This window comes from Phocoena phocoena, chromosome 1 (assembly GCF_963924675.1).
Source record: "Phocoena phocoena chromosome 1, mPhoPho1.1, whole genome shotgun sequence".
Taxonomy (NCBI): domain Eukaryota; kingdom Metazoa; phylum Chordata; class Mammalia; order Artiodactyla; family Phocoenidae; genus Phocoena; species Phocoena phocoena.
The window spans coordinates 125251388-125277243 of record NC_089219.1 but is presented as its reverse complement, the minus strand read 5'-3'; the positions used below and the strand labels follow the sequence as shown (position 1 = coordinate 125277243).

At 39.9% G+C, this 25856-nt stretch overlaps 1 protein-coding gene across 1 annotated transcript in view; it reads right to left on the bottom strand.

Annotated features, from left to right (window-relative positions):
• The window catches only part of TIPRL (TOR signaling pathway regulator), a 34050-nt gene extending 13704 nt beyond the window's left edge, over positions 1 to 20346 (bottom strand). The window contains exons 1-4 of the mRNA XM_065894593.1: positions 20243 to 20346; positions 13797 to 13976; positions 13012 to 13111; positions 5676 to 5807 (exon numbers count right to left, since the gene is read on the bottom strand). Coding sequence (XP_065750665.1) covers positions 5676 to 5807; positions 13012 to 13111; positions 13797 to 13976; positions 20243 to 20346 — 516 coding nt within the window. The remainder of the gene's footprint in view (positions 1 to 5675; positions 5808 to 13011; positions 13112 to 13796; positions 13977 to 20242) is intronic.
• Positions 20347 to 25856: the final 5510 nt, after the last annotated feature.

Below are 25856 nucleotides of genomic sequence, written 5' to 3'. Positions count from 1 at the left end.
ACTTATACAGTCATACTATGCATTTACATATTGAAATTCCTATCATTTTACTCTAAATCAATTTTTAAATTTCCCTTTTATCTTATAATTAGAACATTATGTTGATTTATTAGAAAGAAGGTGGCTTATATTATCTATGAATTTCTTTCAGGATAGTAAAAGGTAGAGGGTGCTTAAAGTATTTGGTTAAAAAAAAAAAAATGGAGCAATGGGTCCGATAAGGTTGAGAACAACCAACTTAGAGCAAGTTTCTGAACCACCCAAAGTCTTCTCTTTCACCTACAAAGATAAGGGATGTAAAGAAACAATCTCTTGGGCCCTGTGTCTGTAAAATATGACAATTCTATGGGACTACGCATCCAATAAAAGCTACCTGTGTACAAGCATTGTAGAATTCTCTGTACACAGAGATGAAAGATATGTCACTGCCCAGTATACTTGGACTCTAAATAAAACATGGGAGCAGAAGGCAGACAATGTTCACTCTTGACTCTACTCAGCATGGAATTAACCACTAGCTGTTAAAGCCATTACAGAACATCACAGTGCTGCCAGTATTTGGTAGATAGGAAATTAATTTTCTTTGAAAGTTAAAAACTAACATTAGCACAAAAAGAGCTTCTCTTTAAATCTCTGTTAGAGCACAGCCCTACAAGCTGTAAGCCCTAACAAGGAAGTAGGTTAAGACACAAAATCCTAACCTAAAAACAAACATTGCTGAGAGAAGCTAATTTAGAAACACAAAAGAAAATCAATTTCTGAAACAAATGTCTCCTAATTAGATATAGGTAATGCCACTCACACAAAGTTATCAAAATTCATAATAAACTCAATGAAGTAAATCCAAAATATCCCAGGCCTCATGGTGCACAGAGCTCTAAATCCACTCTTTCTCACTAGGGAACTGTACCACAAAGAAATTATGATAATTTTTTAATAAAAGTTGTCTGGGTTGAAATTTGAAGGTGGAAAACACACTTTAAAACCTGAAACAGTTAAATATATTAAGAGAATCTAAAAGGCTCAATCCAACAATATCAAGAATCTAAAGTACGTTATTTTGTTTATTTAAGCATCTTCCACATTTCAACAGCATTTCTTTTCAAAGTGTTTTACAGTTATTATGGAAACTGGAAAAACAAACATTCGTAATCAACTACTTTGCAGTTCTAATAACTTTTTAGCCGTCCTCCGGCCAAGGTTAAAACACCAAATAAAAGCAATGTATGTATTCTTTGTCCTATAGTGTTAAAAAAAACAACTAAATCTCTAATGTGCCTAGGAATTCTGATAAAACTCCAGGTTTAGGAATCACTGGCATAGAGGCTGACTTAACTGCATCCTGTTCTCCCTTCCTCCTATCACTATGGAAGAAGCATCTCTCTCTCTTAAGGCTAGTCCTTCTACTGATGATCTAGATCCTAGAAGATTATGAACAAAGGCAGAGAGACAAACATATCCATTGTATGACTGATGTAGGGCAAGTTACTTAATATTTCTGAAAATAAGAATAAGTATTCACTGCATAGAATTTTCAGGAGGATTAAATCAGATAATATAGATAATTATCTAGCATGGTATCTGTGAGATAATAGAGAATCATACACTGGTCTCTACCCCTGGTTTCTGAAATAGGACTTCTGAAACCCTTATAAATCCCTAACCGATAAGAGCACTAGAAGCAAGCAGCTTTTGTTCCAATGAGGTGACTCTGGGTGGGCTCCTGGATGGGAGCTGGTAACCAGAAAGGCCAAGCCATGATTATAAGCTTGGAATTTCCAGGCCCACCTCCACTCTCCAGAGAAGGGAGAGGGGCTAGAAATGGAATTACTAATTGATTATGCCTATGTGAAGAAGCCTCCATAAAATCCCAATGGCGTGCGATTCAAAGAGCTTCCAGGCTGGTGAACACACCCACATACTGGAAGGACAATGCACCTCTACTCCACAGGGACAGATGCTCCTAGGCTTAGGACCTTCCCAGACTTCACCCTATGTATCCCTTCAACCGTATTCTTTAACACAGCCGTCCCCAACCTTTTGGCACCAGGGACCAGTTTCGTCGAAGACAGTTTTTCCATGGACCGGTGCAGGGGGGGGATGGTTTGGGGATGATTCAAGTGCATTACATTTATAATGCACTTTATTTCTATTATCATTACATTGTAATATATGATGAAATAATTCTACAACTCACCATAATGCAGAATCAGTGGGAGCCCTGAGCTTGTTCTCACTTGCCACTCACTGATAGGGTTTTGATATGAGCCTGCAAGCAATTGATTTATTATGGTCTCTGGGCAGTCAGACCTCTCTGCTAATGATAATCTGTATTTGCAGTCACTCCCCAGCGCTAGCATCACTGCCTCAGCTCCACCTCAGATCATCAGGCATTAGATTCTCACAAGGAGCGCGCAACCTAGATCCCTCGCTGCACAGTTCACAGTAGGGTTCGCGCTCCTATGAGAATCTAATGCTGCCGCTGATCTGACAGGAGGCGGAGCTCAGGCGGTAATGTGAGCAATGGGGAGTGGCTGTAAATACAGATGAAGCTTCTCTCACTCGCCCCTCACCTCCTGCTGTGCAGCCCGGATGGGGACCCCTTCTTTAATATTTTCTTTAATAAACTGGTAAACATAAGTGTTTCCCTGAGTTCTATGATCTGTTCTAGCAAATAATCAAATCCAAAAGGAGAATGTCATGGGAATCTCCAATTTGTAGCCAAGTCCAATAGAGATTGTGGGTAGCCTGGGACCTACTACCTGCTATTGGCATCTGAAGGAGGGAGGGCAGTCTCATGGGACTGAGTGGGACCTGACGTTATTTCCACGTAGATAATGTCAGAACTGGATTAAATTGTAGGACATCCAACTGGTGTCACAGAATTGCTTGGTGCTGGGAAAAAACTCACACATCTGGTGTCAGAAGTGTGAGTGGGATAGTAGTTTCAGAGTAAAGGAGAAACACAGGAGAAGACTGGAGTTTTTCCAATCAGTCTCACATACAGCAAAGGCTCAAAGCCTTCCTCTTCCTCCCACACTCATCCTCAGAAACCTCACTCCAGCCATTTTCACCCCTTTCTCTACAAGTCTACAAGTGAGTCCTTCCTCTACCTAAACATGCTAAAGTCTTCCCCATATTTAAAAACACAAACACACACATTCCTCTGTCAACCTCATGTTCTCTCTTAGCTATATCTATTTCCCCTCCTATATCAGTAAGCTTTAGGAAAGTTTGGTCTTTATCTACACTTTGTCTCCACCTCCGCATCTTTTATTTACCCCCTAAGTATGTAACTTACCTTGATCTTGCCACAGTGAAGAACAATATCCTAATTGCTAAAACCAATAAACAAATGTTTTAGTCTGGCAGACACCATCCCATTCTAAGCTTATTAAGATCTCTTTTCAGCATACTGACCTCCATGCCAACCTTGAGAAGTCCTACTCCCTTTGATTCCCAGGCACCACATTCCTGGTTTCTCACCTACATCCATATTTACCAGCCTAATCTTTGCTTCTATAGGAAAGAACTTCATTTGTCCATACCCTATTTCCTCTAAGCCAGAAATTATGGCATTTATTTTATTTACAGCAATATCTGTTACATTCTGAGAAAGAAACCAACCCAGAAAGGAAGTTCACTATTCTAATGAAATCCTTCCAGGCATTCTTAAAATGGAACCCTATCACATAACTTTTTAAGAGTTACACTAGGTAAGAAGAAAGCATTTTAAGATGATGTTATGCTTCAGCTTGAGACTTACTATTTACTCTGATACACACATAATACATTTATGCCCATACCCTCTCCAACTCCTTCAGCTGCAAAAAACAAGTGCTCCCTACATACCTACCCACTTGTATACACTGTAGACTATCTACCCACTCGGATACAAATGCACATCCAGATATGCAAACTCATAATGAACATTCAACATAGTCAATTCCGTAGGTAGGTAGACAAGTGGAAAGGTACATGACTGGATGAGCTGGAGAATGAACAAATCTAAATGACAAGAGATAAACTGGGGGAAAGCTATAGGTGAACAAGGAACAATCATCTATTGCTAGAATAATGATATATGTTAGATGGTACAAAGAAAACTTTGTCACTAATTAGTGTCACAACCTTAGATAAACTAACTTTTTGGGCCTCATCTATAGAGGCTAGACTAAATGATTCTCTAAAAATTCATTACAATTCCAAAATCCTATGATTCAACAGAAAAACTCAGCTTAAAACACACTGATTGCTGCTTTTGACTTATTGTTTTCATTCTTTATTATTATTTAAATCACAGTATCCATAATCATGCTCCAAGAACAATGTTTGATGCTGGGGTCCTTGTCTTTGGCAGTCGTTATGATAAGTGCTATAATAGAGGGGTTAAAAAAAAAAGTAAAAAGGGCTTCCCTGGTGGTGCAGTGGTTGACAGTCCGCCTGCCGATGCAGGGGACACGGGTTCGTGTCCCGGTCCGGGAAGATCCCACATGCCGCGGAGCGGCTGGGCCCGTGAGCCATGGCCGCTAAGCCTGCGCATCCGGAGCCTGTGCTCCACAACGAGAGAGGCCACAACAGTGAGAGGCCCGCGTACCGGAAAAAAAAAAAAAAAGTACCATATAGGAGTATGGTAAAGGGATATTTGACTCTGCCTAGGGGAGCTGTGGAAGGCCTTACAGAGGAGGTGACATTTTAGCTGGATCTTAAGGATAAGGCATTTAATAAAAAGTTTCAGTTGAAGTTTCTCTGGAAAGTGTTAGAAACCCAATTATAACCTAATAGTAAACAAATAGAGGGTCTATTTATTATTCTTTTTTAGCATGTTCCACCAATAACACTGTTAATGGAAGTAGTCTGTCCTCCACTGGTAGAAAAGAATACAAAAAAAAAAGAGGGAATTAACACTTGTCATTTCTGTTTTCCACTTCCATGCTGGAGACTAAAGTGTATTTTAACAGGGCACTGAAATTCTGACACATGGGTGACTTTTTAAAATGACATCCAGGGGCTTCCCAGGTGGCGCAGTGGTTAGGAAATGCATCTGCCAATGCAGGGGACACGGGTTCGAGCCCTGGTCCAACAAGATCCCACCTGCCACGGAGCAACTAAGCCTGTGCACCACAACTACTGAAGCCCGCACACCTAGAGCCCGTTCTCTGCAACAAGAGAAGCCACCACAATGAGAAGCCCACGCACCGCAACGAAGAGTAGCCCCTGCTCAACGCAACTACAGAAAGCCTGCGTTCAGCAACAAAGACCCAATGCAGCCAAAGATAAAAAAATAAAATAAAATAATTTTAAAAATAAAATAAAATGACACCCACTGTGCTGTCTGCAGATCCTTTCAATTATCATTTTTAATTCAGAAATGTGAAAATTGAGTCACAGTTTTCATTTAAATTAAATAATAAACAAACAGCAAAGTAGCCAGACAGGTCTACAAAACAATGATTTGCTAAAGTCTTAACAATATACAAAATATACAGAATACAATATATAAAATATGTAAGATTTCGTGAATTTTATGATGGATATTAACAAGATGTATTCTAGACCCAAGTGAAACTTTGCATGACATCACGTTAAGATGGTATGATTTCAAGTTAGTCTTGTATTTCTGACCAATGGTAAAAATGGAAGAAGTTAATTTTAAACACATTCACAATACTCACAATTTTCACACTCAGGCTTGAAACTCCATGATCGTGAAGTTCATCCTCAAACAGGAGAACTTCTTCAAAAAACTTAATCTGTTCCCTGGCTTTCAATTTCTCTGTATCTATATGATCTGTTGTAGGTACAACCTAAAAGAAAAAATATAAGAAGGGGCACATAAAAAAAAAAAAATTTAGACAGCTTTCCTACCAGTATTTTCTGCATAGCCAGAGCACCCGGTTCTAAATTTGGGTGTTATCAGTAGACACGAAAAACGAGATATATGCCTTGTCCCTGAAAAACCAAAGATGTCTGATATTATAGCTTCACAACACAAAGAGTCAAAATTCATCGTCTTTCATACGAAAATCATTAAACAGAACACATTAAAATCAAGTGCTCTATTGCGACTATGAGAAAATTAACCATCTGAAAATTAGTCAATGTGATGAACTACTACTATCATAGAAGTTCAAAGCAGTTTTGTGCCATAAAAGTCTACTTTTACGACATTTATTTGGAACTTAAAAAAATTTTTTCCCATTAGAATGATGGTATATATTTTAGATCCCCAAATCTACAAACAAAGGTGTTTTAAATTCTGAGGTAAATAAGAACTTTCAGAGAAATTCTAAGGGAAACTCGTAGCATTCCAAAGGGCTGTAGAGGATACCAGCTATTTTTTCAAAGTATTATTTTGTAGCCCCCGGACACAAACATACATAACCCAACAAAAGCACCAACAATCTCAAGGCAGGTCACGTCAGTAGCTCACTAAATCCAAGTGTCTCCTAATAGTAACACGAAAGTATGATTTGTGATACCATGCTTTACTACATTCAATTTCACTACAAAATGTTCAGCTTTTCAATTCTTCGACATAGTTGTATCATAAATAAACACAACAATGCTTGTCAAACCATAAGAATTCAGTAAATGGTAGCTATTATTTTACTTTACTTAGTAGCTATGACTAGGTCATTTGTTTGACTCATGCATAGAATTAAGAAATGAAGAGTAGTTTCAGAAAACTGGACAAGAATTAGAAAAATATAATACGGATGTCCAAGAGAGTACATAGATTTTGTGGGAAAATGATCTTAGGGAGTATTAAGTGATGCAGAGGCGGAAAAGGTTGCTATGAAAGAAACTAGCAGTTTGTATGTGATTCCCAAGAGGTGAAAAAAATGTCCATAGTTCTTCCATGTTTACCTACAGATAACATTTTAGCCCTCTGCAATTTTATTCCAACATGAGACCACACGTGAAGGTGAAATTCGGAGTGGGGAAGGAACGTGAGGGATAGGGATAGGGCAGCATATATAATCAGTCCCTTGCATCACTTGCATATTTGTGATCTATTTAAGACCAATGTTGGTGCCTCTAGGATTCCCTAAGAGCATAAAACTTTAGTTACTATTAAATAAACACAACTTCTAAATTCCTTACTTTTTAATTAGTTTTAGTTCAAAGGAACACATTTGAAAATCCTCCTTATAGATACATCTGACTTCCAAAAAATTAATCATTACATGAATTTTCTCATTAGTAAATGGCTACTTCACTAATATTTCATATATGCCTTCAGCAAGTGATTGGTGAACATGAATCCATCAGTTTTGCCAGTTACTTGTTCTTATAAAATGTTTGAAAGAGAAAGACAAAAAATAATTAGATAACACATGGATTAGGGAAATTCAATATATTTATATACTATCTTCTTCATTTATAAGGACAAATATGTTTAAAACTTTGTATTTCTCTGCCTTTTCTCTTCCTCAACTCCACTTATCTCCTCCCTGAACTCAAGCATCTGAAAAGAAAAGGTAAAACAGCTACACTTAAGACATATGGAACATTTTTGGCTTCTGGTATTGTCAAAATAAGTAACCTGGACAAACCCTCTGGCTGAAGACAATTTAAAAAGCTGGATGAAAAAACAAAAATTTCTTAAAAGCATTATACGGTCAAAGCACTAAAGAATGACTGGACTGATATCTGGAAGAGGACTGGAGCCCAGAAAAGTGAAATTGAGCCTACAGTTTTCCGGTTTTGGCCTTGAGGCATCAGCAATGACTGGACAGAGGAGAGGCTGAGCTCTGCTGGCGCCATAATTGCTCAGTATTCACTAAGGGCAGAGGGCTTGGAGAATTCCTTGCCCTGCTCCCAATTTTGGGATAACATCTCAAAGTGCTATGCTGGCTGCAGAGCTTCTTATATTACACACCCAGTAAACCTCAAACTCTGGCCCCATACCAGAGGTTAGCAAACTAAGACTTCCAGGCCAATGTGGGCGGCCACCTATTTTTGTATGAACTGCAAGCTGAGAATCCTTTTTACATTTTTGAAATGACTGGGGGAAATTTTTTCTTAATATTTCATGTCACATAAAAATTATATGAAATTCAAATTTCCATGTCCATAAATAAAATTTTACTGAGAAACAGCTATACCCATTCGTTTGCATATTGTCTATGTCTGCTTTCGACTACAGCAGCACAGCTGAGTAACTGCAACATAAACTCTGGTCCTCAAAGCCTGCAATACTTACTATCTGGTCCTTTACAGAAACCGTTTGCAAACCTATGCCCTTGACTATGAATGCCGTCAGCTGCCCACCAGAAATAAACAAAAATCCTCTGTGGAGGAAAAACAGGATTCAAAGAAAAATAAGAAAGCATATTAGGAGTCTAGACCCCATAAATCGGAACCAATAGAAATAACAAGACAATAAAAGACACTGGGGACTCTAGATGTTGAAAATATGAGGCCCAAACTGTAAAACAACAATGCACACTAGTTTCAAGGAAATAAAGGCTAAGGTTGAAAATTTCAAAAGATACTAGGAAATATTTTTTTAAAAGAACTATGATCGGGAAGGGTCCTGCTTGGGGGTGCTCACAATGTTCTATTTCTTTTCCTGGGTGGTTGCGTCTTACAATTCATTAAACTCTACCTTCATGTTTTATGGACTTTTCTAAGTTATTCCACAATCTTTAGAAAGCTTAAAAAACATACGGAGCACTACAAATATTCTTGATACATTACAAGAAAAATAAGTCCTGGTCACATCTTTCAAGTGGAACCTCTCTCACATCAGATGGAGGCTTATAATAAGGAAATTACTTGACATAAATATTCTTAAATTTATCATATAGTTAATTAACAGCAAACGCTAAGAACCCTATGTTAAATTCCCTTTTTAAAAACTGCTGAAAGTAGTGTGTGTGTGTGTGTGTGTGTGTGTGTGTGTGTATACATCCCATTAGGAACATACAGTGAAACTGCTATGTTTTACAATGATTTTTCTTTTTTAAAAAAATGGAGATAACTCCCATACTCTACAATTTACCCTTTTAAAGTGTACAATTCAGTGGTTTTTAGTATATTCACAAGATTGTGCAGTCACCACTATTATCTAATCCAGAACATATCATCACCCCAAAAAGAAACTGCCATACCCATTAGCAGTCACTCTCCATTCCTCACGTCCCCCAGCCCCGGGAAGCCAATACTCTAATTTCTTTTTCTATAGATTTGTTTGTTCAGCAAATCATTCTGGAATCATATACATGTACCCTTGTGTCTGGCTTCTTTCACTTAGCATACTGTTTCCAAGGTTGTAGCATGTATCAGTGTTTCCTGTCCTTTTTCAGGACTAAATAATATTCCACTGTCTAGATATACCAGTTCTGTCTATCCACTGATGAACATCTGGGTGGTTTTCACATTTTAGCTATTATGAGTAATGCAGCTATGCATATTCATGTACAGATTTTTATGTGGATATATAGTTTTCAATTCTCTTGAGTGTATACTTAGGAGTGGAATTGCTGGGTTACATGGCAATCATGTTTAACTTTTTTTTCTAATTGCTGGCCAAAAAAAGAAAAAAGGCATAACAAGAAATCTACCATCTTAACCATATTTAAGTGTACAGTTCAGTAGTGTAAATTATATTCACATTGTTGTAAGATGGATCTCTAAAACTTTTTCATCTTGCAAAACTAAAACAGTATCAGAATTGTTAACCCATACCTCTGAGGAAAACAACTATCAACAAGCATACAGTACTCATATGCAGTTCTTTTTGCCTTTTGTCTTATAAACTCCATTCATCTCCAATGTTTATGTCAGCACATTCCTGCCCTAAGGTTACTTTTAAAAGCTCAAGATATTAAAGATGATATACAAATGGCCAACAAGCATAGTGATGTTCAACATCACTAGCCATTAGGGAAATGCAAATCAAAACCTCTCATACACTGCTGGTGGGAATGTAAAATGGTACAGCCGCTATGGAAAACAGTACAGGGGTTCCTCCAAAAATTAAAAAAAAAATTACCATATGATCCAGCAATTCTACTTCTGGGTATATACCCCCCAAAAAAATGAAAGCAGAATTTTGAAGAGATATTTGCACACCTATGTTCACAGCAGCACTATTCACAATAGCCAAGAGGTAGAAGCAACCCAAATGCTCACTGACAAATGAATGGAAAAACAAAATGTGGTATATACATACAATGGAATATTACTCAGCCCTAAAAAGGATGGGAAGTCTGACACATGCCACAACATGGATAAACCCTGAGGACATTATGCTAAGTGATATAAGCCAGTCACAAAAAGACAAATAATGTATGATTCCACTTATATGAGGCATCTAGAATAGTCAAATTCACAGAAACAGAAAGTAGAAAGGTAACTGCCAGGTGCTGGGAGAAGGAAGAAATGGGGAGTTGCTGTTCAATAAGTATAGAGTTTCAGTTTTTCAAGATGAAGAAGTTCTGGAGATTAGTTGCACAACAACATAAATATACTTAACAGTATTTAATACACTTAGAAATAACTACGATAGTAGATTTTATGTTACACATTTTTTTACCACAATGAAAAGAAAAGGAAAAAAGAAAGCTCAAGATACTGAATCACACTAAGTTGGGCAAATGTTCCAATGTGCTTTAAAAAAAAAAGCTTTTTAAAATGCATGAACACTAAGCATGTTTTATTCCTAAAAAGCAGTATCAATAGAAGAGGCAGTCTTCTACTTATATTTCCTGCATATTCAATTTATTTATTTAATAAGAAAACAGCCAAACGTTGATAGGTTACTATAGGCCAGGTACATATTAGGCATTTGACCTGTCTTCTCATAACATTCTCATACCACAATCTGAGAGAAGTGCCTATGGTAGCCCAGACAACAAATGACAAGGCCGGATATGAATCCAGCCAGGTCAGTACAACTCTGTGACTGGCTCTCTCCTCTTACACCATGCTACAACTCAGAGTAATAGGTTTAACAACCTAAAGAGTGAGAAATCATTAAACACACACACACACACACACACACACACACACACACACACACACCCCAACAGGCCCCAGCAACTAAAAACCAACAATTTAAGGGCAAAGGAAAGGCTTCATTCTAATGCCTCATTCTCTGATATTCTTACTGTACACATAAAATACCTTCTCCCACACAGGCAAACACTCCTATACATACCAGGGCTTCTGAATAGTGTTTTAAGGAAGAGCTAAAGGATTAAATAATTTAAAATCTCAAATAATATTACAGGTCAAAAAATCCTTAGGTATTAAAACAAAGTTAATAGTAAAAAATGTTCCTATGAAAGTGATCTTCCACATATAACAAATGTGCTTAACAAGAAGCTCTAATATCGGTGTTATGTTACCAAGAGACACATAATTTAAGATCTTGAACCCATTTCTTCGTCTACAAAATAAGGATAAAAATGCCTATCCTACAAGACTATTTTGAGAATTAAGCAACAAAGTCCTAACAATTTTACCTGGAAAATAGTCACTCTATTTTTTAAGGCAATAAAGGAACACATTCATCAACTCTGTTTAGACCATAAAGCAAGGGTAAATACTATTTAGACAATATAGCTACTTTTACTCTTGGTATTTCAATAATATTAACTTAGTTGCCTTGACATTTGAGATATGATATTATCATAATAATAGCAGCTGCCATTTATTAACACCTTATTGTGTTAACAGACACAGTGCCATAAACACTTAATACATGTTATCTTATTTACTACCTCACAACTGATATTATCCCTAGTTTACCAAAGTGAGAACTAAGGCTTAGCAAAGATTAAATTGCTTTTCCAAGCTGTTAAGTGATGGTGCTGGGATTTGAACTCAGGTTTGCCAAAGCCTGAGCTCCTTACCACTAGTGAGTGTTTGATCACATTGACATTTGTCAGCAACACCTTAGAACAAATTACATGACAGGCTGACGTGCCAATAAAGGGTACTAAAAAAAAAAAAAAAAAAAAAAAAAAAAAAAAAAAAAAAGGGTACTGAGCACATGTCTTTCACCTCCTACTACTCTCTCACTCCCTGTCTCTACTGCCGTGGATCTTGCTCCTTGATCACAGCTAATGCTACTTCATAGCCTCCAGAGGCTTTTGTAAGTCAGCCCACAAAGTAAGTCATCATCATTATTGCATTGGGTTAAAACAAGCTCTCGTTTCCTCACTCCTTGAAATGAAATATCAAAAGGCCTACACACTTTGCAAAGTTTTTCAATCAGGAGTGAAAAGAGAGAATATTAATCTATGAAGTATTAATGGACTAGAAAAACCTTCCTCCCCCATTAGGCTGTAATGGAAGGATTTTTTTGTCTGTTCCCTGCAGTATCTATGGCTCTATGTAGCTAAGCTCCTAATATGAGGTCTACCAATTCCACCGTCTTGGGGTCATTTACCACGAAGTGAATCTCTTCCTAAGCAGGGCTTACACAGATGCAACTTAACATTAATATAGAGATTTAGAATTCATTAGGAATTTTCCCTTAGATTTATCTTATATCTGCTGTGAGGTAGATATTTCTGTTTATCCAATTTACTGATAAAACAAAACCAGTCAGATTAAATAACTTGCCTGAAGTCACACCAGGTTCACACATAGTGTAGGCAAAACAATAATCCAAGCTGTCTGACCCAAATTTCTATCTGCCCACATATCTGTTCATCTGTAAAACTGTAAGCTACTAGTTAGCAGGTTCTGTCTAAATCACCTAATACATTACACCAAGAACAGACACATTTTAATGCTTCTTGATAGCGATAATGATAACATTAAGGCAGTCTGCCATTGCTACCAACCACATTTTTAGCAAAAATTGTTCCACTATGGCTTTCTTTTATTTTGTGCTGATAATCAACAAGCAAAATCCCTTTACATTAGGTTCTGAAGCCTCGCACAATAGAAAGTAAAGTAGCAGCATAAAATAACCCATTACTAGAAAGTTCTAACACTGAAACTGTCCAAGGCAATCAATGACTCATAAAAGCAAAAAATAAGATTTACCTTTAGCTTAAGTGATTCTCCAAGTAACGTTCCCTTATAATCTGTTGTATAGGTCCAGTCATACGGCTTAATAACCTCCTTAGAGTGCTCACCCTCCGTCCTCAAACACCAAAATGAGAAGGGTCAGTCAGTGATGTAGAATACAGATCATCTGTCTTCATTTATCACACCAAATTACATTCTACAGATAATATAAAATATCCTACTAAATACATATACTTGTCATAATTCACTAACACAAGATCTGTCTTAGTTTTTCTGCACATTTATTGTTATTTAACTTGTCATGTACTGATAATGTAGTCTCTCCAATTAATCTGTACACTGCCTGAGGACATGGTTTAAAGGCTTATACTTTTTTTCAAAGAACCTAGTACATAATAGGCACAAAGTAAATAACTGCTGATTTGATTATGAAAGAAAATACATTTTTCTTAATTTCAGTACTCCTCAAATTTTCAACGCAAATCATAAGTAAACACTGTTCTTCAAAAATAGGAACATTAAAGTACACAGTGTAATGCCTCTTCACTAAAGAACACTGAAAGCTCAAAAAAGTAAACCCTACATAGCTCAGCTCAATTGTAATTCAATTTAATTCAAGAAGTATTCAAGAGCAGGGTAATTAATCTCCATTTTATGGATGAGAAAAATGAACTCTAGAATGATTCAACTATCAGATTTAATAATAGTACTAGCCATTCTAATAAAATACACATATCACAACTGAATATTTTTTCAACTCTTTTCTGTTTTGTTTAACCCATAACTACCCAGACTCTCACCTGCTTTCCTGCCACTCTTCAGCGCAGGCTACTTTAAGCATTCCTTGGTAGTTGTTCACACATCTTAATGCATCTGTAGCATTGAACTCAATCCCAAAGCCAGAGCCATGCTGGATTCTTAAAACGTTGTCTCCAAACATCATTTCAGGGAGAGATGGCATATGCAATTCATCAGCTAACCTATGTATAACCAAAAGTCAGCAGGATTATTTTATATCACTGTTGGTACTTTTGCTTCCTTCTGATCCCCACAGAATACCTTCTACTCCTAAATGAGTTAAATAATACATGATTTAATAAAATGATATATTTGTAAAGTCTGTAAGTGGTTTCATCATCCATTCTCTCTGTGTATATCTTTTTGGCACTGTATTAGGTAGTGGGCTAAATTAGATAGATAATAAATATACAAATAAATACACAATATAATGTCAGCTAGTAACAAGTGATATACAAAAATTAAAGCAAGGTGATGGGGGAGGTACTGTTTTAGGTAGGATGATCAGAGATCACATCTGAGACACTTGAATTTGCGCCTCAAAACTACCCTGTGTGGCTTCCCTGGTGGCGCAGTGGTTGAGAGTCCGCCTGCCGATGCAGGGGACGCGGGTTCGTGTCCCGGTCCGTGAGGATCCCACATGCCACGCAGCGGCTGCGCCCGTGAGCCATGGCCGTTGAGTCTGCGTGTCCGGAGCCTGTAGCTCCGCAACGGGAGAGGCCACAACAGTGAGAGGCCCGCGTACCGCAAAAAAACAAAACAAAACAAACAAAAAAAAACTACCCTGTGAGCTAAGAAAGGCTCAGAGAGTTTAAGCAGCTAACTCAAATCACAGAGCCAGTTAAGTGGTAACACCAGGCCTATTTCCATTATATTAGACTGCTTTTAAAGACCTGGACCTCATCTAGCTAGCCTCATTACATAAGAAAGTTATATTAGACATACTATAAGACCAGGATCACAAATTATTAAGCCACAGATGTGTTTTGATTAGCCTACACAATCTATTTTTTTAATATTTGAAATAACTGGCAAAATTATTGAGGTGCCAATAAAAATTGAGAGATTTTTGAGAAATCTGGACTTCTAGTTTCTCCCAAAAAAAAAAAAAAAAACACTTGGCAACATTGGATCTGTATTTCCACGTGACACCAACTGGCTGGAGCTGAGTGGAGGTTGCCCCCTTCAAGTGGGGCATAGGCTCTCTGGTTCACCAGTCTCCTTGGTCCTTTAAAAGCTGAGTCTGGGGCTTCCCTGGTGGCGCAGTGGTTGAGAGTCTGCCTGCCAATGCAGGGGACGCGGGTTCGTGCCCTGGTCCGGGAAGATCCCACATGCCGCAGAGCGGCTGGGCCCGTGAGCCATGGCCGTTGAGCCTGCGCACCTGGAGCCTGTGCTCCGCAACGGGGAGGCCACAACAGTGAGAGGCCCACATACCGCCAAAAAAAAAAAAAAAAAAAAAAAAGCTGAGTCTGTGACCCCTGTTATAAAGACTTTTAAGTGGCTACTCGTTACTTCTGAAAAAAGTAGGTCAATGTATAGGTTACCATGCCTTATGACCCCAACCCCTGAGTTACAACCAGGACTGTCAATTTAGGGATGAAAGTTTGGCTTCTCAACCAAAGGCAATTATCTATGGGCTGGCAGGAACCCCTGAATTTTAGCCTGAGAACTCTGCCCGAAACACTCATGCTGAATTGAGTAACGGCCAATTAAACTTACTCTGATCCCTCTTTTTATAAGTCTGAATGACAGTTAAATGAAGCACAGACCAAGAGACATGGCATGACACTGAACCATGAGGTAGAGAAGAGGGGAGAGTGAAATTTTTAAGTAATAGCAAGAGAAGCAGATAGAGCAAAGTAGAGACTGAGAAATAAGAGTGACAAGAAGATTAGAGACATCTATAGTTGGGGCCACAAGAACTGCTGTTCATTTTCTGAGCTAATTCCTGTGTTTAGTTATTTCCTCATGTATTATTAAATTCTCATCACTTGAGGCAACACGGGGGTGGGGAGTGGACGGGAGTCTCCGTTCCTTGCAACCTGAAAGCACAACTAACACAGAGGTTCCATGGAAGTGATTTTCTGGTTATCTTATGTACCAATTTTTTTCTGTTAATACTGATTTTGGAAAATTTTCAAAACGTATTGTACACTTCTCTTTGTTTTTAAACAAAACATATAAAATGTTATTTTACCTTTTCTTGCTGACCAGAGATCATCATATTTAACAATCTTGTAAGACAATGTCCTCAAGTTCAATTGAGTCTGTATACCTCTAGCTACTCTAGAATGTAGGTATCTGCCCCTGAAGCACCCTCATCCCTTTTTATTTGGTTTCTTATCTATCAAAGGATGGAAAAGCAAACAATCATACTCCTTAAAATTGCATAATGAATAAAAAGAGAACATGAAAAATGCTAACAATTCATTTATTAGGGCAAAGTGACTATATGGAACTCTTTTCCTTCCTTACATTTCCAATATGGTTACAATTATAAAGTATGCAATAGAGTCAAAAGTGTAAATATGCTCTGAATGAAGTTCTAACGGATCCTGAACAAAGCACAGAATTTTAGTGCAAGTGTTATATGATAGCTACTTTAGCAGAACCGAAGGCTTTTTCTTTTTTAAGACTTCTGGATTTTTGAACAGCTACATAGTTATACTTGTTAGGTAAAGTAAAATAATGCTATATCAAAGAATATATTCTGACATAAAACTAACAAAGGATCTATGCATATCCCAAGACCACAATTACTCTCTTTCCAACTGCTTTAAGTCTATTTCCAATCAGACACATCAATCAAGTCTTGTATATATATTAAAAACAAACAAGCAAAAACCCTGCATAAACAAATTAAAATACTTAAGCCTTAAATGGAAAAAATATTGATTCTGATTATAAACATCTACTTCATTCCTGGATCATCAAAGTCCCACCACTTTCAAGAATAAAGACGGGTTCTAATTCCACCATGACTGCCCAGGAGAGGACTTAATGCACCACAGTCCCATGTTTCCATAAGCTTCCTATCTCTGGTGAACTTTTTGTCCTTACACAATTATATTAATTTTGGCTATGAAGAAAAGACAGCAATTAAAGATCCTGTTTCTTGTAGGAAAACACCTTTGCCAGTAAAATTCTCTACTTGTTGCAAGCTTTAAAAAAAAAGCAAAAGCACCCACTGAGGGAAACAAGCACTTGCTCACCCGATTTTCAGAAGAACTGTATCAATTTACATTCCACCCTGGGGCAAAAATTAAGAAAAAAGTACCAAGAACTTAATCAAATTTATATTCTTTGACCCAAAATATCAGCTTTGGGAAATCTGTAATATAGAAATAATCCCCAATGTAGGAAAAAAAAATTATACACATTAATACTCATAATCATCTTATTTTTAATAGAAAATACTCTAATTATAAAGAAATAAATGGTTATGTAAACAATAGTATATCTGATGAAATATTATGGAATCATTAAAAATACTTAAAGGGAGAATATAATGGAGAAAAATGCTTATGATACAATAGTAAAGAAAATAACTGGCACACTGTATGTTTATTTTATCTCTGTGTTTATGTATATGTGCACATATCAGTGATCTAACCTTTTAAGTTGTCCATCTTTAGTATGATATCTAATAACATTAATTTTCATCATAAATTTAAGCGAAGTTTATTCTTTTGTTATTAGGAAACAGAAATTATTAAACACTAGAGAGATCAACACTCCCATGCAAATGTCCATAGACATATGAATGGATAGAGAAAACGTGGTTTAAAAAAAAAGAAACAGGGCTTCCCTGGTGGCGCAGCGGTTAAGAGTCCGCCTGCCAATGCAGGGGACGCGGGTTCGTGCCCCGGTCCGGGAAGATCCCACATGCCATGGAGTGGCTGGGCCCGTGAGCCATGGCCGCTGAGCCTGCGCGTCCGGAGCCTGTGCTCCGCAACGGAGAGGCCACAGCAGTGAGAGGACTGCGTACCGCAAAAAAAAAAAAAAAAAAAAAAAAAAAGAAACAAAAAAATAAGAAAAGAAAATGTGTTTTATACATACAGTGGAATACTATGCAGCCTTTAAAAAGAAGGAAATTCTGCAATTTGTGACAACATGGATGACACTTGAGGACATTATGCTAAGTAAAATAAACCAGTCAAGTAGTAAAGTTTTAACGACTTTACTGGATAATGCATACCAAACATGAGCTAACATAAGATGTGATTCTCTGGATTTTTCCCAATGTATCTGGAAAAAATCTGGTAGTCCTATGAAATATTCCAGTCATATATGTAAAAGAATCACTGCCACTAACTTACACTTCTTCAAATGTCCTAAATTCCGAGTATCTTAAACACAGGCCAAACACAGAGTATCTTAACCCCATTTCTAATGTCAAGCTTCACCATTAACAAATAGGTAGGACCATTTATAAGGCAAGGAAGACAGGAAGCCTCTATGGGATTAAGATGCCTTAATTCATTAAAGGAAGTTTCGTTAATCCAAAATTTCCCCTAATTCGTTTATATAGCACCCAAGAGGTTTCTATACCCTAGGGCAAGGCATCACGGAAAAATTTAGGTTGAGAGCAGATAAACCTTTCTTTTGTGAAGGAAAAAGGACTAAGTATACTCAGGCAGAGCTGTTTTAGAAATAATAAACAAGGAGACTAAAGATCTGGAATTTGATTCCCTTAGAACTCTCCATGCATCCAGCACCTCTTAGGGAGTCTGTAAGTAAATTATATGGGTAACCGCAATTTGAAGCTGACTGCTTTATATACCACAATTATATATATGGTGCAATACGTAACAGAGAAAGTTATATGGAGAGGAACTCAGAGAGTAACTCAGTCTGTGGTGGGATGAAGGGAATTTTTTCCCTTTCTTTTCTGTATTTTCTCAATTTTTCTTAGTGACTCTGCAAGAATGTTACTTTTTTTTTTTTTTTTTTCAATTAGGAAGCTAAACATCCTTTCATGACTCTCTTCTCTTCCCTGGTCACTTCCCTCTGCCTAAATCTTAAAATGTCAGTGCTCCCTAGGGTTCCATCTCATGACCTTTTCCTTTTCTTCTGGATAACTTCTAGATGATCTTAATTCACTCCCAAGCTCCAGGTATCAACTATAAGCTGATGATTCCCAAACCTAAATCCATGGACAAGTCATCTTTTTTAAGCTCCAAAATAAACACCTAAGACACCTCCACTTTATAACCCACACACAACTCATATTTCAACAAAACTAAACTCATCCTCTATCCAACACCTGCCCCCAATCTGCTCCTCCTCCTGGGTTTCTCACCTTGTCCAATGGCAATGAAATCTTGCCAAGGGTATAGATTCCTCCTTCTTCCTTCCTCCTCCTATCAAGTGGCCATCAAATTCAGGCACTTAATCTTCTAAAAACCTCTCCTCTCACCCCTTCTAACCGGTTTCTTTACCCAGTCCTGCAGCCCACCAATCCATCCTCCGCATCACCTCCAGAGAAATCTTTCAGAGTGTACATCTGATAATGTCGATCCTTTGTATAAAATGGCACCCGGTAGTAGTCAGATAAAATTCAAAACTCCTGAGCCTGGCATAAAAGTTCTATCAGTGGTATCTCCACTGCCCAGGGGCCTACCTGCCTCTGGCTTCTCACTACAGTACTCCCCCTCTGATACCTCACACTCCAATCACACAGAAACAGTCCTTCATGGCTCCCACTCTCTCTGACCCACCGGCTTGCCACGTGCCCCCGGACCCCGCCCCACCCCCCGACTTTGTCAAGATTCAGTTCAGGCATCACAAACGCATCACAGCTGTCACTCTCCCTGGCCTTCCGACTTTACACAGGCCCCCAAGCCCCACCCCATCCCACCGACTTTATCAAGATTCAGTTCAGGCATCCCAATTTCCCGGATGCCTTGTTCCCTTAAACAATCTCAAATAACCCTGCATATACACCTATATCAATTCACGCTGTATTATAATTGTCTCTCTCTCTCTCACAATACTGTAAATTCCTCGAGGCAGAGGCTGTCTTTCATCTTCTGTATCTCACGTGCCTGGCACGGCACCTGACATGCTAAAAACCAAGCACATATATCATCCCCGTTATCAACCCCTAAGAAAACAGGTCATAGCCACCCAGAAAGAAATAGTCTAAAGGTGGCGCAGGCTGCGGCAGGTAGAGACCTACGGGAGGGGAAAGTCCACCGCAACAATCATGCTCTGCTCAAATCCAGGCGGAGTGACAATTTCACGAAGGCAGCGCCTGGCGGCCCGAAACGAAAGACAGGAGGTGGAGACAGGAATATTTCCTGGTGTTGTCAATTCAAAGGTCCCGTCCGGAGGAACGCGAGCCTCCGCCCCCCAGAGAAGGGCTGGGGCTCCGCCGAGCTCGCCCTGCCTCCCGCCCAGGCCCAGCTCCCCGGCTCGCGCCCGAATCCCAGCCCCGGAGCCTCACTTCTCCACATCCGCTGACTTCATGATGTGGGTCTTGGACGCCGTCAGCTTCCAGGGCCCAAAGGAGAAGTCCTGGTGGCTACTCTGGAAGCCGTGGATCATCATGGCCGCAGCGGGGCCCGCGTGGGCCACACGGAACAGGCTGGAGCAGCGGCGGCAGCGGCAGCGGCTACCGACACCGGTGCCTCCGCCTCCCCCCGACCCAGGCCCCTCGGCTTCCGAGCCGTTACCATGCCCGGCCCCACCCCGCCCCCTGCCGGCCTACCCGGACGCAGGCCCTCCTTTCCGCCTTCTTCTCCGCCCCTCGGGTTTTGCTTCCGGGACCAGTTGCCAAGGTTGCGTGACCTACGTCTTACGTCACGACGCACCTGAAAAGAGGGGAAAAACTGCTGAGGGGCGAGGCTCTGGCAGCAGGGGGTGTGGTCAGGGACGCACCGCCCCCTGAACTCACTGGATGACGTCGTCTTGGGGCATTTCAAGGAAGGTCAGTGTTGGAAAAGGCGAATACAACGTGATGCTAGACGACTTTGCAAAGTAGGGAATTACCTCTCGTGTTGGCGAATTGGTGTAGAGAGGAAATGCCCTACATTTTTCCGTTGAGGACAAAATTTTAAAGTCACTTAGAATTTAGGAGTTTAAGCATCAAGTGCTGCATGACAAGTGGACATCTAGCTACTAGGGACTAAGACTCCTATCAAAAATTTCATCCTTCAAGGCTTCCTTGGTGGCGCAGTGGTTGAGAGTCCGCCTGCCGATGCAGGGGACACGGGTTCGTGCCCCGATCCGGGAAGATCCCACGCTCCGCGGAGCGGCTGGGCCCCTGAGCCATGGCCACTGAGCCTGTGCGTCCGGAGCCTGTGCTCCGCAACAGGACAGGCCACAACAGTGAGAGGCCCGCGTACCGCAAAAAAAAAAAAAAAAAAAAAAAAAAAAAGATAGAGGCTTACTATCTCTAAATAGCCTGTGACCTTTAATGATTAGAGCTTAGGTTGAGGTAAAAACCTGCTTCCTTGTTACTTACATTATTTGAACTTGGTCTTGCCCTCTGGGGCATCATAGAACAGGCATATTCCCTCTTCTTCATGACTGTTCTTGTTCTTATTTTAAAACAACTTTTACACATTTCCCTTGTCTTTTAATTCATCCATTTACTTATATATCTACCTATCCATCCATTCACCTGTCTGCTTATTTAGTCAATGAATATTTACATTTCTAAGGTCTGAAGCACAGTACTTGGAGAAAAGCATTAAAATGAAAAATATGAATATGCTATGACATTCCCCAGCCTCAAGCAACTTTGTTCATCTGTGCCACATGCTAAGCATATTAGATACATAAGACATTGTCTATAATTTCTAGTATGAGATCAATTGCACTCAAGTATAAGTAACAAAGTAAATACAAACAATACCATGTGACATCTGGGCAATAAAATGGTATGTGTACATGGACATGGTACAGGAGGCAAGAGTAATTAACTCTCTCTGTGTAGGTTAGGAATGATTCACAAAGAAGATGATGCCAGAGCAAGATTTTAAAGAGAAGATAAACGGTTTCTCCAGGAGGAGACAGTCCACTTCATGGACAAGAAACAGCAGGTGCATAGGCATGGAAGCATAGAGCAGCACAGAATAAGTAAGGAGTAAGAAGTCGTTGAGAACAACTGGAACATAAACTTTTATGTATGTAGGAGGATGTAGGGGATGAGGTAGGTGTGGGCCAAATCAGGAGGGAACTTAATGCTGTGCTAAAGAACTTGGGATTTCTTCCAATGGATGATTAGGGGTCATTGCCTAGATGAGCAATCTTGATGGCCTAAACTTGTATCTTCAAAGCCAGATACACGCACATACACCAGGGTATCTACCAAATGCACTGGAATGGAGGAAGAAAATATTTATATTTATCTCATCTTTTTTGAATTCTATTTCTGTGTATGTTTCATAATGTACATAATAAATCATATTCACATGGCTTTTATTTATAAACAAATATTGGGATACATGCTCGGTTTTTTACAGATATTGATGGCAAGTGATCAAAAGACTTTGTGGACCATTGGTCTAATTGAAGGAAGTAGTAGAGGGGTTAGAGAGGACATATATGGGAGAGGAGTAGGGGACTGACTGAATGTAAGGGGAGAAATATCCAGTCTGTGGTCTGGAGATCACAAAGCCATAATCAGGGTATTCAACTGGTCTGTGTATTCTGTAATGAAGAGGAGGAACAGGGACCACCAAGAGAAAATACATAGCCATATGAAAAGAGAGAAGAAAACAGGATTTTCTGAAGAAGAGCCAGTGGAAAGGAAGTTTCAGATCTGTCTGAACTCCCTTTGTTCCCCCTCATGTGACAGTTCATATGATGCACATTGGCAGTGAATGCTAATACCTGCATGTGGGGTCACTTCTGAATGAATGATCATGATTATTAAAGAGAATCAGTATTGTTCAAATTTGTATACTGCATCAGTTATAAATTGATTTAACTGTCTCTTCTATCTCAGAATGATTTCTTTCTGCACTATAGAATGGCATGCAGAAAGACTGATCTCAAAATTGCTAATAATTTGGCCAGATTGCCCATCCTCAAGGCTACCCAGCTTCTCCTTCCTTCAAGGAGTTCAGGATCTGTGAACTGACTCAGATCTGAGAGTTAGGGGAGGGCTCTGGCTCCCATGGTGACACCATCCAAGTTGGGGTTCTTTTTGGTTTTGTCTTTTAACTATACTCAGGGTTGTGTTTGTAATATCGATCAAGTAGAACCTTAATGATCTGCCCATCTATTTCTGACCTAGGGACCCATCAACAATTGCCCCTGCCCAAGATCTCTGTGGGTCAGTTCATTCTGATGATCACTTTGTCCTTGCTGCCTATTGTACTTACCATATTCACATTGCCTCTGGTCAATTAAATGCTCCTATTAGGCTTTTGCCATCTTGGACATTCCAACATCTCTATGGAAATCAAGGAGTCTATTCCAATGGAACATCTCCCACCTCTATCCCTGCACTACAGAAGTAAGCCATCGAAGCACTTTCCAAGGACGGTGGTCCCCCTTTCACCATTGCATTTCTTGGTGAAGAACATGTCCTCTAATCCTCGCAGGGAACATAATTAGGAGGTGGATGAGCAGGTAACATGTGAGAAATTCACTCCCACATTCTTATCACCCTATGTTTTTGCTTTACTTCTACATTAAACCAAGGAGAATCTTTATCTCTAGTTCTGTCATCATCGGTCATGGCTGAGTTCAGGTTTCAGTCAGCCTACTGAGCAAACGAGTCCCAGCTGTTCACACCAGCCCTGAATGGACATATCAACGCGTTCAGCTCACTCTAAAATTACATTCCTCCCTCGCTGGATCAGCATCCTCGGCTTTTATTCCTACACTTGTTTCCTGGGACTTTGCCAATATAAATTAGCAAAATATTGCAATTTTCTTGCTGTTTATGAATTCCGGATTTGACTTTGCAACTTGTTCTCTGGATATGCTGAGAATGAGTATAGTTAAGGATCTAGAGGGAATGAGAAGTGCTAGGTGTGGGGCACAGAGAGAACTGGAACCCTTTTGCAAACTACCTGCCTCAGATGGGGTCATCCTAGAGTTTTCAAGCAAGGCAGGACTATCTCATCTGAGAGAGGAAGAGGGGCTGGGGATTGCAGGATCAGATTACTTGAAGTTTTCCATAATCTGAATAGTCCAACTCTCAATTTCCCACTTCTGGTTTAATAAATGTCCTAAAGTCACATAGGCAACCTGCACACGGGCAAATTGAATCTGTGTTTATAGTCAGCTACCACCTGCAGGACCGTCACTGAAGCTAATTTTTTTTTCTTTCGGTACGCGAGCCTCTCGGTGTTGTGGCCTCTCCCGTTGCGGAGCACAGGCTCCGGACACACAGGCTCAGCGGCCATGGCTCACGGGCCTGGCCGCTCCGCGGCATGTGGGATCTTCCCGGATCGGGGCACGAACCCGTGTCCCCTGCATCGGCAGGCGGACTCTCAACCTCTGCGCCACCAGGGAAGCCCCCACTGCGCCACCAGGGAAGCCCCCACTGCGCCACCAGGGAAGCCCCATGTGCACTCTTTTTTTTTTTTTTTTTTGTTTTTTTTTGTTTTTTTTTTTTTTTTGTGGTACGCGGGCCTCTCACTGTTGTGCCTCTTCCCGGACTGGGGCACGAACCCGTGTCCCCTGCATCGGCAGGCAGACTCTCAACCACTGCGCCACCAGGGAAGCCCCATGTGCACTCTTTATTCGTGGTAAATGGAACCTCGAAAACTCTGGAGAATAATAATAATAAAAAAAAAGACATGGAGATAATCTTCTTATGTGAGCTCCGTGAAGGCAGACTTTCTCTACTTCCCCTTAGTAAACCAGCCACCCCGAGGGTGCTTAGGAGATATCAGATGTGTGAAAGAAGGGCTGAGCAAGATAAATGCCTCGGGAGTTCAGAGAAAAGAAGGCTGCCCAGTGGTCAGGGAAGACAAAAATGCTTACAATTAGGACTTGAAGGACAAAGTACGATTCAAACAGCAGAGGAAGGAAAAATTACTCCAAATGCTGAAGCATCATGTCCAGAGGCCAAGAGCTAGGAATGCTCAAAAGAATGAGAAAAGGGGCAATAAAAATGGCCAGTGATGGGCTGTTCTGGACACTGTCAAGAGACACACATCCATCCAGTCTTCACATGCAACAACTCTGTGAGTTATGTATTATTATTGCCCGTTGTACAGATGAGGAAGCTGAGAATAAGAGTTAAATAACCTACTTGCCCAGTATCATACAGTAACACAACCAATAAGAAAAAGAATAAAAATATGATAGGTATTTGATATAGCCTATATATTTTCTTTAAATCATATTAAATCCAACTCAGACCCTTGCCAAATAGAATAGGGACTCCTCACCCCAATACCATTCACCACTATCCTTAGGATAATACAAAGGTCTAAGGATCTAGACCTTAGGCAGGGGAAAATGCTTGAGGCAGCTTCTCTGGTTTTGGCCCACATGCTCACCCTGAGATGCCCACAGCCCCAGCCTGCAGGCTTCCAGAAGCTCTGCTGCCTGTGCTCAGCCTCCTGGGTGTTTCCATGCCTCTAAGACTCGGCTTTCTCCCCAGGCTTCAGGAGGGGCGGGGATGAAGGGGGGTGGGGAATGGAAGCGGAGGAGGAGGTCTCTCCCCCTCAAGGTTCCCCCAACTTTCCATATCCTTCTCAATTTGGAGAACTCTTAGTGTCTCTCTTTATGCCTATCTCCCACCTACCCTCCCCTCTCCCTCTCCCGCCAAACACAGCAAATCTCCCTTGAAAGTAGGAGCACAAAACCTTGGCTGCCCTTTTGAAAGAGTGGAAGGAAAATACTGAGAGCACAGCACAGATAGCTTTTTCTTTTGGACAATTCCACAGTAGTAAACAGAAAATGCAAATTAATATCTCAATAAATTACTCTACCACAAATAGCTAACATTGTTTTAAAAGTTTGCTGCATGGCAGGGACTATACCAAGCCCTTTACAAAGGAGATAGATATAATTATTATCCCCATTTCATAGCTGAAGAAACCAGAGCTTAGAGAAGTCAAATATCTTAAGATCACAGGGCTCCTAAG